The sequence below is a fragment of the Kryptolebias marmoratus genome, linkage group LG1 (assembly GCF_001649575.2).
Source record: "Kryptolebias marmoratus isolate JLee-2015 linkage group LG1, ASM164957v2, whole genome shotgun sequence".
NCBI lineage: Eukaryota > Metazoa > Chordata > Actinopteri > Cyprinodontiformes > Rivulidae > Kryptolebias > Kryptolebias marmoratus.
In genome coordinates this window covers 21334770-21350657 of record NC_051430.1, presented here as the reverse complement: position 1 = coordinate 21350657, position 15888 = coordinate 21334770, and the positions used below count along the sequence as shown (strand labels likewise).

At 34.9% G+C, this 15888-nt stretch overlaps 1 protein-coding gene across 3 annotated transcripts in view; it reads right to left on the bottom strand.

Annotated features, from left to right (window-relative positions):
* The window catches only part of grid2 (glutamate receptor, ionotropic, delta 2), a 419113-nt gene that overhangs the window by 100362 nt on the left and 302863 nt on the right, over positions 1-15888 (bottom strand). For all 3 annotated transcript variants that reach the window (XM_017413845.3, XM_017413844.3, XM_017413843.3), the window contains exons 9-11: positions 9742-9843; positions 4087-4284; positions 790-1102 (exon numbers count right to left, since the gene is read on the bottom strand). In XM_017413845.3, the coding sequence (XP_017269334.1) occupies positions 790-1102; positions 4087-4284; positions 9742-9843 (613 nt within the window). The remainder of the gene's footprint in view (positions 1-789; positions 1103-4086; positions 4285-9741; positions 9844-15888) is intronic.

Below are 15888 nucleotides of genomic sequence, written 5' to 3'. Positions count from 1 at the left end.
AAAGTGTTAGTTTATTTTTTAAGTGTGGTTCTGTGGAAAGGTTGTTAACAATTAATATTCTACCTATTGTAAATAGCTCTTTGAATAGCTTCAGTTTGGAGAAATAGAGTTTAATTCCAACCAGACTCACAAGCTAACAGCTAATTTGAGCTGGGCCAAGACCAAAGTGTCTTGCTGTCAATTTAAAATAGCTCCAATCTCAAGACTTCATTGATATTCATGCAGAAATTATTTTCTAAATTTGTACATTGCCATCCATCTTGTATTACACAGTCATGCACAAAGAATCCTATGGGTGTTTGCAGACGCAAATAGCAGCAGCAATGGTTCTGGTGCAGCCTGAGGCACTTCCAGCAGGAACATTCAACTATTTCTACAGGGAATAATATTTAAGTTGGAATTGATGGTGGACTATAAGTATATAAAATACAGTTCACATGAATCACTACGAAATTTTTGAAATTGAAGTCATTTGAGGACAGCAGGAATGCCCTTTGTTCTTGGCTTCACTTAGACTAGCTCTTAGCTCATGAGTCTGATAAGAATTATGCTTTTTCTCCAAACCAAGGTTGTTGAAAGAGCTGTCTACAACAAGAAAAATTTAACTGTTTATAGTCTTTTCAGAGAACTCCACTTCAAACATAATATTTTATTTTAAATACAATAATTCCTGTGACAAATATTTTTTTTCCCCTGAAACAGCAAGAATGATAGAAGCAATCATACATTAACTTTGAACAATTAAACTTGGCTAAAAAGAAAAATAATAATAATACATTTCCTACTTACCTTGTTGCACAAAGGAGCCATAGACAAACCACATGGAATTGTAGAGCGTGGTTGAAGACACAGAGTTCATGGGCAGCCGCGGTGGGTTGAGCCAGTTGAGCAGGTACACCAGGATGCCCACGAGGAGCACGGTGCCTGCGATGCACGCCCACAGCGACAGGTCAAAGGGTGCCAGGCAGGCAAACATGTCCACTGTGCGCTCGGCCTTGCGCAGCAGAACACCCACAGAATAATCCATGTAGCGTGTGGTGAAGTCTACAACGCTCTCTCGCTCAGGCGTGATGGTCAGAGCGGAAAGTCCCACATCAGCTCGCTGCGAGGGGTAGAGGAGAAAAAAGAGAAGTCTGAGACATGAGGACTGTTTAAAAGACATGCTTCTGGAACCGGAGACAGATTCTTTAGCACGAATGCTTTGAAAATGAAACCGGAAAACCTGTCTTTGTGTCCGTGCAGTGACAAAATCAAATGTTTTATGATTATTTTCTTCCAAAACAGAACTTTAAGATGTGAAAAAAAAATAATATCCACAGTATGTTTAAACTGAAAGAAGAAACAAAGTCATTAATTTGCTAGATCTTCAGTTGCTGTTTTTTCAAATAAAACAAATTATATTTACTTTAAAACTAATGTTTTATAAGAAAGCTAAACATACAGTGTAAGTCAGGTTGAAAAATAAGAATATACTGATGTGTGAGCATTCTCAACATGTCCTTCATGTTTCTCTAATCTACCTAAGTATGTAATTTCTTCCCAGTAAGCTCACTTAAAGCCAACATGAGACTGGCAATCTTTTGGATTCTGAACTTTGAATCATTTATTCATGACATTTTTTATCCTTTTTTGCATAGGCGTCATCAGGTCTTGAAGCCTTGAGGTCAAACCCCAATTATATATATATATATATATATATATATATATATATATATATATATATATATATATATATATATATATATATATAATATCTGTGGATCTCAGCACAAAAGAAATATTTAAATATGCAGATCTATGCCAAACTCGAATCCCCCCCCCCACACACACACACACACACACAATGATAATAATGAAGTATGTTATATTTGCATTGGAACACAAGTAGGGTGTCCTTGTTTTTCTCTGCATTTCATGCAGCCACAATCTTCTTTCTCTCTACACCGGAATACAGCCTGGTGATGGCTGATGCGTATTTTTGGCATAGATCAGAAAAAGAAAGAAAGACAGGGAGCACAGCTTAGTTGAGTTCTTGATATCAGAAGGTTTTTTCTTGACACAAGGAGGTGCAGCTAGGGCTGGTTTAGGTGGAGTCATCCTTCAGGATGTCTGTTGGTTGAAACAAATTATCAGAATCTACCCAAGTGTGTGTGTGAGCACACATGAACTGCAATGCTGACACATGTGGTCTGTGATCATGCAAGCTGAAAAAGAACACTCTGAATAATAATTATCTGGTATAATTGAGTTTTTGGAAAGATAAACACTGTTGCTGACTGATGGGGAAAACAAAATTACTTGCATGTTGAGTTTATTTACATCCTGAGCTTGTCTGTGTGCCCATAAATATGCATTGCTCCAAGCATTTCTCTATCATTTTATGAGCATTTGTGTATGTTTTGATTGCAAACAAGCATTCAAAGTCAAACGAAGAAGAGCACAGTTTTATAATTGCTCAAAACTGACAAAGTGAACAGATAACAAGGATGAGGATTAACAAGAGAAAAAATTCAATAAAAGGCTTTTTGATCAAAAACCGGCTCATGTAAACACAGAAAGAATGGGTCAGTACAGACCAGCTTTGTATTTAAATTATAGAACCATTTAAGGATATAAGTGTTGCACTACACTGTTATCACCATATAGGCTCATGGGATGTTTTGTAAAATACTTACACTTCTGTCAAAATAGTTGAGTTGTCAGCATTGGTTATTCTACAGTCTGTTTGCAGGATAACTCAAAAAGTAAATAACAAATATAAATGTGGGAAAGAAACTTAACAAGATGTTCAATGTAGATGTTTTGATATTTCTTTTGTCATTTTATATGTATCCCTAAAATAAATTAATTAATAAAACAAAATTAATTTTTATTTTATTATGTCAGGAGTGCAACACTTCACTTGTGTCAAAGTTGATGGATTTTAACAATATGACTTGTGGGATTTTGTTCCTGATGTTTAATCTTTCTGTATCTATGCTACCATTTAAACCAGGAGTCCATGAAACAGATTTTTTATTGGAATCTTTCAGATTAAATAGGAATAATAAAAGAAATAACAGATACATAAATCTTCTGTATTCTTGTTGTGTTGTTTTCATTGAAAGTCCATGTTCCTAATTATCACACCTTATTTACTCCCTCAGTGTTTATAATTTTTTGTTGTTTGATTTTCTCCCATTGCAACACACGTTTTTTTGTTGTTGTTCATTTGCTTTGTTTATTTTTTTTCTGAAACTGTTAATCTTTTTGGAAAAAGAAAAAAAACAAACCTAATAAATACTTTAACTGCTCTAGGTATTTTTGTTTTCCATTATGAAATGTTAGCAGGTTCATAACAAAACATTCAAAAACTAATATGTTTTTTTGTAATAGTTGTGCTAATTTATCTTAAAGGATAAACAATGACTATGGGTTTTAATAAAGTGACTGCACTCACTAATGGGTTTTAACAAAATCAGAAGCATTTAAAATATAAATAAGAGCAGCTTTGAGGCAATCAAGCTAAAGATATGGCTTTAAAAAGTTGTGCTGATAGTTGAACAATTGAATATCCAACTAAATCAATTTATTACCCTAAACAGAGGCATCTTCATTTTGTGGAGTTCACAATAATTGTTTCACAACTCCACTTCTTGCTGAAGGAGTTCAAGTGTCTCCAGTAGTTATGGATCAAACACTAGAAGATCCTTGAGGCTAGGCAAATTATTCAAAAGCTTCGGAGTCTTCAACAATATGCGATATCACACTTTGATATCAACACTCCTCTCTTCCACTTCATGGCCTCAAGTTCTGACTGTTTGTGAATTAGTGCCTGGATGTTATTCTCTTCATTAAAGGTGGTTTTGATATTTAAATATTTGCTCTTGATGCTAAATGATTTTTAGAGGGAATGTGATTATGACTGAACTCAAAGGAGGAGTTTTTCTAAGCAGTTGATGATTACGATGTGTTCTCCTGAATTACTTGTCTTTGTGAACCTGTGAAATATACGTAAAAACAGATGAAACTAACATGTCAATAAGCTTTCTCTGGAAGGTTTGTAACTCTCAAACCACATGTTTTTGCTTATGATCTTTTCCTCACCTTAAAAACCAATTCACCCATGAGTCCGTTCCAGTGACCGTCAGACTGCAGGCTGCCATATTTGTGGTCTGGAGCCACGTAGATCTCATACTTAAAGCCCAGGTAGTTGGACAGAGCATCCAGAACATCGATGGAAAAGCCCTGGTACTTCTTTGGTTTTCCCAGCACATTCTCTGACACCATTACAAACGGCTCCTCCTGGAAGGCAACGAATCAATCACTGTGTCAATAAATGAGCCAGAAAAAAAAAAAAAAACAATCGACACCCTAATCATTTTAGTAATAAATCTATACACTTAACAAGGATTCACTTCAATGGTTTAACACATTTGTGTAACAGCAATTATATGTGCAAACTGAGAAAAAAAAACACTAAAACAATTTAATGTGAGACAAATCCCTGTGGACAAAAACAAAACATTTTCTATTATACAACAACTAACATCTTAGTTGTTAACAACTTATTTTCTTCTCTACTATATACCTTTATAAGCTAATTTATAGCACAAATGTGTGTTCAAACCTAAAAACATTTTCTTTTCCATTTTTCTGTGCTGTGCCATGAATTGAGTTTTTCATAGCTTTATTCTGTAGACATTCACCAGCTTTCTTTCTCTTTTAATAAATCTCTATTGATGAGTGAAATGTTGTAGACCCTATACAGTATGTCTTGCAGATTTATGAGGGACTGTGGGTTATTGACTGGATACTGGCCGCACATTAAACACAGGCATGTACATACACACAAACAAGTATGCAATATCCTAGGCGTTCACTTGGAGGTTTCTAATCCTTGCTAGCTGCCGCAGCTCAATAAGCTATTAGGCAGTGAGTGGACATGCATGCCAGATCTCTCTCTCACTACAAATATCCATCAATCACAGCAGGAACACACACTAACACACATACCCATACATACTGAGTAACCATATGAGGGCCACTGATTGGATCCCCATTTGGATAGTTCATACAGCCTCTAAACCAACATGTAATGGAACAGTTATGTAAAGTATGGTGAGGAAACACGAGCTTAAGCATTTTCTTTAAGAACTAATAAGTTCAATTACACCTCAAGGTTAATCATCTACCTACATTTCCCTAAAATCCACACATTTCTGAAATTTAGCAAGTTTTTTTTTTTTTTCTGAAATGATTTTGCAGCAAAATATGGAGGTGTGAAACGTTATGTACAAAAGCATCTTCACCTCAAAGTTCTCTAATTATTGTATAAACCGGGAGTTCAACTTTATCTTCCTTAACCATTCACAATTTGGAGCTTAAAAGAGCCTAGCCCTGGGCCTAGAAGGGATCTGCTGCTGTGCAATGAATACACACACTCACATCCAGCATAGACGCCTGGCGCAGTCAGGGCAGACGAGTGCATTTCCACACATATTGGGACAAGTGAGAACTCTCTTCTTGGAACAAGCAGAAGCAGCAAAGCAATGCAATTAACATCAATTTCACATAAGTCACCCCCCAAAATAAATAAATAAATAAATAAATAAAGATAGCGGCACTGTTTGAAAACAGTCATTTCATTAGTTATTATTTTATTAGATTATGGAGCACTGTAGGTAAAAAAGAAGCTGGAGTGACACAATATATAAAAACAACTTTTGTGCATCTACTGACTGAAATATAACCCACAGTTTTAACTTCTCTTTTTGTTAGTTAGAGCAAAGGTTTCTTGAGATTAATGCCTCCCCAGCTTTGCTATACAATACATGACAGTTCTACAACATGGACTTTTCCTACAGCTCACAAGACGAATGCACTTCCTGGAGTGCCCTTGTTTTTTATTTTTTTTGTTGTTGTTTTTTTTTTGTAAGATGGCAACTTAGAAAAATAACTGCTCTGGAATGATGCAGAGAAACCACTTTTCAAAAAAACATTTAAAAAAAATTGCTGCACAGTGCAAGAAAAGTAGGATATAATTTATATATATTGGTTAATCCAGTCTCAGCTTTTAGAAGCAATGAGCAATAAATAACAAAAACATTTCCCAAGGCACACAGCTTGGTTTGGCTTTAAGATTATCTTTGATACTCGGTACTTGATGCTGCTCTTTACTAACCTCTTCTTTTTCTGTTCTGAAGTTCCTTCCCTTTTTCCTCCTACTCACCGGTTCTAATATACAGCATTTGGCATATTTCCAAACCTGACTTTTCCCCTGCTTCTGCTAAATGTATGTCTAGGAAATCCTGTAGATTCCCTTCCATCTATTACTCCATCTAAGCTCTCTTACTTCCACTTACTAAAATTTATTTCACATTCCACAAAATCCGAAAAACTGTCTTTTATCTCTGCTTTGTCTTCTGGATATTGTTCCCATCTGTAATTTCCAATCACCCTCAGCACTCTCCTCTACACTAATTCCTTTGGCACAAGTTCATCCTGTCTCCTCTTGAACAGAAGGACCACATGTGGTCTCAGTTCTCGTTAGGCATTTCCAGAGAAATGATTGAGGGAAAGAGGAGCAATTTTCCACAAAGATAAAGTAATGACATTCAAAGAGCCCTCCAGGAGGATGCTAGGACTGACAAAGTCATGTGATGTTTTTTTTTTTAAACGAGTAATTTTAAAATATATTTAGAAAATGTTTGCCATTTTGGCATCAAAATAGATTGTATATTGTTAGAAGATTTTTTTAAAAAAAACAATAATAAAGCAGTTCAGATTAAAGCTCAACAAATACATCTTTAAATTTTAGATTGATATACTGCGTGCAAAAACAGGTTTGTTTTGTTATTATTATTATTATTATTATTATTATTATTATTATTGTTATTATTATGTTTGGTGAAACACTTTAAATTGGTCCATATTATAGTCAGACGAGTGACTTTTATGGAATGTTTATGTTTGTGCAAAGGTACATAGAATGAAGTCCATTCTTGAATTTTTACCTTTTAAACAATTTACTTCCATAAAAACTGTTTTACATTATGAATATTTAAATTTATTGACCACACAGAGAAAAAAATGAATATTTTATGGTTCTGACAGGAACTGTTTGGAAGATTGTTTACTGACTGGAATCAAAACAACACACTTTACTTTGTTTTACTGTACCACCTCTGCAGGAATCATCATATGATGTCACAGAACCTGTGTTGACTTAAAATATAGTTGAAGTAAGGAAAGTTTGTTTTTGTGGAAACGGGGAATTACACTTGGACCCAGAACCAACAGGTCCTTCTGTATTTCTTCAGCTTTACGTCCTGTTTTGTTTTGGTAGACTCTGTTCTTTTGTACACTTGTGCCTCATCATGCCCCATTTTGTATTTCTAAATTTCCACCCAGCTGTTGTTCATTCATTGTTAGTTTCTCCAATAAATAGTCTGCCTGGCTTTCTTTGTTCTCTGCCAGTACATAGTCAGTGCTCTTGTCCCTGCTGGTCATGTCTGCTTGGAGCATAATCAGCACTGTCATTTGGCTTTTCATCAATTTGAGCTTCTGTTTGTTCTGCATCTGTTTACTGCGAGTTTAATGAACAAAGTTGGATCCCATGATTTGCCTTCTAGTTGCTCTTCTTTTGGGGTAAGCCACCATTTCATAGGACAGTAACAATTTCATTTATTTCAACTGACTAAAAAAAATAAAGAAATGAATGAATAAATAATACAATCATAATCATATTAGGAAAAATATGATCTTTGTATATGTGTGGCCTAATATATTTTAAGCCATTTTTAAGGAATTCTTGTTTCTTTTTTTTAAAGAGCAAAATAATTAATTCTCTCCATATTTAAGCCAAAATTTTAGCACTTTATTGTATTTTCCACTAACAATATAAATGTACAGTAGTTAGTATTTTTTTCTAAGTATTTCATTAAAACAATTAGCAAAATACTACTGTTTATTGACCAATATTATTAATGATAACAACAATTTACGTTGTATAAATTTAACTCTATTCATACATGTATACTGCATATCTTGTGCCTTCTATCCTTTAAAACAGTTATTTGGGTGAGAAATAATGCACAAAAAAAGTCTTTATCATGATAAAAGTAGGGATTACATTTAAAAAATATGAACTTGCATGTCTTTGATTTTACATTTGTGGTGCAAAATACATTTAGAAGTGGAAAAGAGACGAAATAACACAAAAGGAGAAAAATCTGTCATTTCAAGGACTCAAGAAAAATCAAAACAAAAATAGACTGAATGGGTAAGTGTCAATTTAAAAAGTTTCTAATGGTGCACATCCAACCTCTTGTCAACAAACAAACAAAAAAGAAAAACTATGAATAAAGTGATGAATCTAAGTTCCCAGGCTTCGGTCACATTAGTGAACAAAAATTCTACTGAGCCTCAAGGAAAGCAGTAAAAATAATTATAGTGACGCAGCCATTCTTGTTAAACATTCATTTAACAATCAATAGAGTGCCAGCTGATCAATAGCAATGATTTAAAGTCAGTGCTCCTAATAGTAGTATGATCTAATTACTGATTAACTTCTCAATAACTATTCAACGCTGTGGAATGATAGAACAGACTAAAAACATTGATTTACAAGGTAATGGAAGCATGTGCATTTACACACATAACCATCAGATTTCTTCAAAAACAATGGGAACACTGCACCTCACAAACAGTTATATTGGAGAAAAAATGAACTAAATTTAAACTGAAAAATAAAACTGCTCATAAGCTTCTTAAGAAGACTAATACATAATACACACAGACACACAGGCAACATGTGTCTTTCAATCATTATAGGATAAAAAAGATCAGTACATCTAAGAAGCACCTAGGATGTTTCATATATGTCTATTGTTTTGTCCTTCAGGCCCTTATCAGTCAACTAAGGTAACACGTACTAACACATTTACACAACCAGAGCGGCAAGAGACAAAGGGTGGAACTGAAATACAACACAGAATCTAAATGTGCACAAATAGTACACCTTTTACCATCACTGGATACCATCAACCTACTCCAGAGATGGGAAAAGCGCCAGGGGGTGATATTCAAAAACACAATCCATATCCCTTCTCCCTTTAAAGATGACGAAAATCAAAGACTTCAAAATAAACTAGAGGGAAAAAGGGATAGCAACAAAGATGTCTGGCATTATCTATTTTTTTTCTCTGTCTCTCACTTCAAAGACAGGATATGAAGAATTCACAGCAGCAAAACTTTAAAGCACTTATAGGATGTAATCAAATCAATGCTGCAGGCAAGACAAACAGAGCTGATAAGCAGGGGTCTCACCATTATCAAGACTCCAATGTTCTTTGTCATCATGCTGTCAAATGTTTAAATGGAATATAATGAAGAGATAATAATTCTGTCTATCATTAAAGTTACCTTGCTATGTTTTCTAATTCTCTTTTCTTCCTTTCAACTCATTTTAAATTAATGTGTTCATTCATTTTTATTCTCTGAAATGTTCTCATTGTGTTTATCCCTGAGTCTCTGCAGAGGTAGTTGAGTGACAGAAGGAAGGCTAAAAGTTAGAAGAGACACACAACAAAACACAAGGCTGATCGCCGACATGACAGCACGGGTGAAAAGAGTTCATTTTCATTCTTCAGAGTGAACAACAGGTTTTCCGAGAGGTGAAACTGATCTTTTTGTGTGCATAGAGAGGTCAGGAATAAAAGAAGACATGCACATGTGGTTGCACGGTGGTCACCAACTCACCAGAACAGTGACGACTCGCAGCACAACTCCCCTCATATTATTTTCCAATTTCCTGTCTGTCAGAGTGCCGTTCAGTCCATGAACTGGATCCCATGTGGCCAGCTGCAACACACATACACACAAACATGCAGACACACACACACAAAGACATTAAACGGTTAGATTTGCAGGCATCTGTAAAAAAACAGATTCGATTTAAACAGAGCAATAAATAAAAGGTCAAAAGACAAAGATGTTCCAGACATAAAATTATCTTTCAGAAAAACACATTGACAATATTTTACTGAGCTGCATATAAAGTAATAATGTTAGCCACATAATTATGTTTGTTTAAAGTAATGGTCAGCAACCTCATATGTGGTGTGAACGTACCAATCCAAAAGTCCTACTTTCCTTTGTGTCTCATATTCTGAACTACATCAAGCCCAGTCTCAGTTCAAAACATGTAAGCATGTAGCCATGGTTTTTTACAGTGTCAAGATGTGGTATCTATATTTAAGTGCCACACTTTTACATACTTTATATACACATACAGTAGAATAATTTGAGGACCTTGAAGTTATAGTCATTTTTCAATTTTTTTAATCCTGATCCTGAAACTGCTTTGTTTTGGGTATTGAAACAGCTATTATATGTTCTCAAGTGACACTGTAATTAAAAGACATCATGAATTAGCCCTAATGCAGTATGGAAGTTGCTTATCTACTATGCCATGAATGTAATGGAACAGCAGACAACCATTGTTCACTAATGACAGCAGATTTTTGTTACTCTGTGCCAGTGTCTGATCCAGGTCTGATTGTGTGATGAGGGTAAGTGCCCTGATTATTGTGACTGGCTGAGTTTAGTTTATTATTAACAGAATTCTTTCAGAATTCTTTCACCAAGTGAAATGAACCTCTAAGCGGATATGGTCTACAGGGCCACCAGTTAAAGATTATTGCTATATGATATAAATAAACAACTCTCATACCCAAGCTCTTCAAAGAGTCAGACACACAAAATGCTTCTTTCCAGAAACACATCTCAAGTTTTCTAACATAAATATTGCAGGAGAGCTCTTTAAGGAATACTAAGGAATTTAAAATTGGATGACAAGTTCAAGTATTAACAGAGTTTGGTAAAGAACAACATTAGTAAACCCTTTATAGATAGGATAAACAATATAACTCCAGCAACTCATTTTGTTTTAATTGACATTTTCTCTTAATAAACTGCATGATCCACAGAAACAATTATAAAATTAGTAACTTGTTTATAAAGTCAATATATGTTGCTTCAACAGCTAAATCAAAAGATTTCTTGTGAAAAGTCAAATCATTCACATAAACAGAAAAATGTTGTCACTAATTGTGAAAAAATGTCAGATTCAGATTTCTATGTCTATCAAATTGCATCATAAATGCCCATTTTTTTCCCACTGGAACACATTATATAATCCCTGTACTGCCTCATGCTTTCAATAAAATATTATTTTTAGCTTCATAGATCAAAGTAGACTGGCTTCCCCGCGGACAGAGAGCCAGTAGGAAGAAAAAAAAGAAAAAGATATATAAGTGATTGAGCTGTCTGCTATTCAAAGACAAATACACAACTGCACAAACACCCTGAGACACATAAAACTTTGCACAGCATGATGTCTGCTTAAAAATGCCCCCCTCCCACACACACACACCACTGAAACTTAGGGCATGCTGTGAAGGAAAATATAGGATAATCTGTTTTTCAAAAGAGTAAAGTTACAGATGATTGTGCTATTTAAGCAACTTTTGATCAATTCATTTTTTAAGCCAATATTATGGTAAAACTTATCCAGACTCGCTTGTTTTTCATTTTTGAAGCATTATTTCTTTCACATTCTTTACTCTTAAAAAGAAATATTTCTGAGAAGAAGAGCACAGTTTGTGCCTGATCCTCTGGCAGAATTATCTTAAGATAGTGAACAATGGACATCATTTTTTATTAAGAGGCCTGTATTACATAATAAAGGTTGTACAGCAATTGACTAATGGGCCACTGAGAGAAAGTCACTTCATTATGTGTTCATCATAATGAAAGGTATTGGGCAAAGTCCCTGTTTTTTATAGCATTTAACCCTCCTGAAGCCCTCAAAAGAGAGAGAGAGAGAGAGAGAGAGAGAGAGAGAGAGAGAGAGAGAGCGAGAGGTAGAGAAAGCCCTTGTAACTTCAGGTCAAATTGGCCCGAAGGCCACGGGAGGGTTAACCACAATACTGTCTGCAGTGGCTCTCAAGATCCATTCTTTGTTAATCAAAATTAGTGATTCTGATTTAGCCCTTGTAGCTTGCAGTTCCTTGATATGTCAAAAGGAAAGTAACACAACCTCCACCAGCTGGACAACAGATCCAGCTAAACGAACACCTGTTGTGGCAGTTTTATTTTTTCAACAGGCCTGTTTCTAATACAGAATCTCTCAACTATCCTGCATAATAAAAAAAGTCAAAGTTAGTGGGTTTTCATGGGTTGCTGTTTTATTTGTGCAGTTCTTTGAGTGAGCTTGTGCTTATACATATGCTCAATTCATAACACTGTCATTGACATTGACATTGTAAAAGTCAAACAAAAAAGTTTTCATGCATCATTATCATCTAAGAACTCCCGATGCAAAAGATTTTGAGGTCAAATGGCGTCAACTGTGGGCAGCAGCTCATTTACATTTATCACTTAAAAAAAAAAAAAGAACCGCCACTTTGAGCAGCAAAAACCAAGGGTATACAAGAATGGTAGAAAGAACAAGCTGAAAATTATAAGGCACAAGTGCTTATGACTTACAATAACCTGATTTAAAAGTGTATAACGTGGTCCATTCAAAGGTCCTCAACCCGACTGATCTCCAGAAGTGTTTTAAATATTTTGTCGGATTAATTTTCTTCTTAAACCCTTGTATTTTTGCTCGACTGATGTCCACCAACAGCAACCATGTAGTTACAGATGTATAGAGCTTTGTCCATTTTTAGTATTCTTTTTTTATTTATTGTTAACTAATACCAAGAGCATCATTAACCTAGATAAGCTTAAATATATTAAACAGATATTTACTTCACCTCAGAAAAATATGCGAGGGCTTTTATTAAAGGCATATTGAAAACAAAGTGTAACTTCCTTAAATAGACACAACCAGATGAGACCTGTCATGGCTAGTTAGCCATGCACAGCCTGTTTGATTGACACTCTCTAACTTCGCTAATGGCTTTATTGTGTCTTGTATTATGGCATTACATATGGAACTACAAATCTTTTTTTCATTTGTTTACTAATGCAGAGTCAAGTGACCTCACAATTCACAGAAAAGCCTTCCTTCTCTGTGAACGAAATCATTCAAAACACTTACATCTATGCTGATGTTGCTGCATTCATTGTTAATCTAATTATTTCCCTGCATTACTGTAATTTGAAATATTGTTACTTAATAACACAATAAGTCTGTTTGCATTTATCCAAGTCATACAGACACAGATAGGTGAATTACACAGCTGCTGTTTTTGTGTCAGCCTGTAGGTGGAGATGTGGAGCTTGAATGACACTTAGTTTTTTTCTCTTTTTCACAATATGTAACTGTATTTGTAATATTTTCCACTGATGGTGAGCCAACTCATATTTATTTAAAATACAAAAAAAGAGAGGAAAAAAAAAGTCTACATATTATTCTTGCCACAGTCTCAATGCCTAGACACAGCCTTTGATTATAGTGTGTCAAGTTCTTTCAAATTCACTGTTCTTCTTTACACAAATGCGGCATGTGATACTGCCCAGTTATTTCTGTTTGACACATGTATTTGTGTGTAATTTCCAGCAGAAAAAAAGCTTGTGATAAGTGTAAGAGAATCAAGAAACAAGACACACACCAGGCACACATGAGAAGAAAAAAAAAACATCCAAAAGAGATGTACCAAGAGATATTGTGGAGGCTCACAGCAGATAAATAAGATGCAGATACGTGATGAGCAGAGATGAGTAGAGGCATTGTAAAAAGTGGTTTACAGCACAGCAGCTGTTGTAAGTGCTTGTAGAAATGTGACCATGTATAATCAATAAAATATATGCAATGCAGCCAAATGCTTCTGGGAGAGCCAGTGGCAAAAAGAAAGCATACTTTTGTGCCAAAGCGCACCTGGAATACAGACACTCTGTTACAGATTAATTTACGTTGGTCACAGGGAAACAGCCGTTAGAGTGCAGTTCTAGAACTGTATCAGGGAAAGTGTTTTCTTAATGAAAAGTGAAAACAGAGGTAGGTGAATAAATCATGACAAATGCGGCTTTAAAATTGTGTTAGAAAGCACTGTTTGCCATTGTGGTTTATTTTAGGCCAAAGCCCTAGAGAAAAAGTAATGAAAAGTCAAACTGAAATAAGTGAACCCTAAGAAGAACACTTACGCCTATGGACTGTAATCCTGGTGAGCACAAAGTCAGCATGAGAGATTTGATCATAAAACAATATTTAAAAATCGAGACAGCGTACCTTTTGGTATCTGTGCTTCCTATATTGCTGTTAAAGGTGGACACACGATCCTCCTCATTTTGATTCCTCAGTAAAGCAAGAATTCCTTAAAAACTGCATTGATTATGTTGGTTTCTATTAGTCAATGGTGAAAGTATACATTTTAGCTTTTGTAGAGCTGCTAAATCTCATAACCCTTTCAAATTCTGGATCTACGTTGTAGCTTTTTAATGTTACAACTAAATTAATATTTTTTATCTGCCTGAGTTAGTATCCTAAAGCCCACCATCGGAGCTGAGAAAAGTGAAATAAATTATTTCCCAAATGGCTTTCTGTGAACCTCTTTTACAAGTTCAAGAGTACTGAACAATCTATTTATGCAGATGTTATATTATATAGTTATATATTAGGCCAATTTTTAGTGCGAATCTGTATTTTTCACTATCAGCATTGGCATAGTTAGTTAAAATGACCTGTTTTATTGGTAACAATTATTGATTACACTGCTGACATTTACTACACATATAAACAATACATTTCAATGCCTTTCAACATGTTTATCTGATATACTTCAGTTTCATTCAGATGAATTTACACATACAGTAGTCATAACACTGAGTGGGCACTGTCTTAATTTCCTGTCTGTCATCCAAGAGGATGGAAAAGAGGAAATGAAGACAGACCGAAAAGCATGAGAAGTCAAATAAAAAGCTTCATTGCAACATTTCAATAAAACTGAATTTGCAAGCACTTCTGTATTTATATATATATATATATATATTTTTAAAAAAAAAAAGCCGAACTCTTATTATGTCAGAAAATTCAGAGTTAGTTAAATTTACTAAGCATGAGGGATGGCTCAATAATTTCTGTTAAGGGGAATGCATTTTATCAAGTCACAGTATGATTTTGTTAACATAATTATGCCCCCTGGATGAACCCTAATAACCTAAAGTAAACTAATAAACCAACATAAATGGGCAATTGCATGTATACCCACGCATGCACATATACACAGACAGACACTTACACAGACACTTATCTACATAATGACTTGACAAGAAATATTTGATGCTATATTAGTTGAAAAAAAGAGAGACTTTCACACTTCCATCCATACCAAACTCTTTCACAAACAGAAACACATAGAGGGACCTTGGGTACATCAAGGAATGTGTAACTACACACATTTAAAAGTAATTGGACCATCGACCGGTGCTGTGGGAGGACAAAAGAGTCATTTACAGTTACAACAAAACCTTTTCATGCTACAGAACTCAACCACCTATCCTACACACCCACACACACGCGCACACCCACACACCCACACAAACCCCACATGCTGTTCGGTATGTGGAGGCACAAACTCTAAAGGGTACTTTAGGATTTCATTCATCTTTCACTTTGTCTTCCTTTGGCAAACACAAAAAAGCACACAGTTAAACAAACTGTAGCTTTTAGTCTGATTGTTACACAAATGCTTCATAGCATATTCCAAATGCAATCGATAGCAGATGACATTTTGAGCAATAGAGGTGAGTAAAGTGAATAAAACACTGACAGAGATTTGCAGCTGAAACAAAATCAATGCACACAGAAAGTTGCAAAGATAAAAAACATATGCATAATTAAATATCAAAATTATATGTCAAAATCTGTTTCCATGTTAATGTAAGACCCCATAAAAC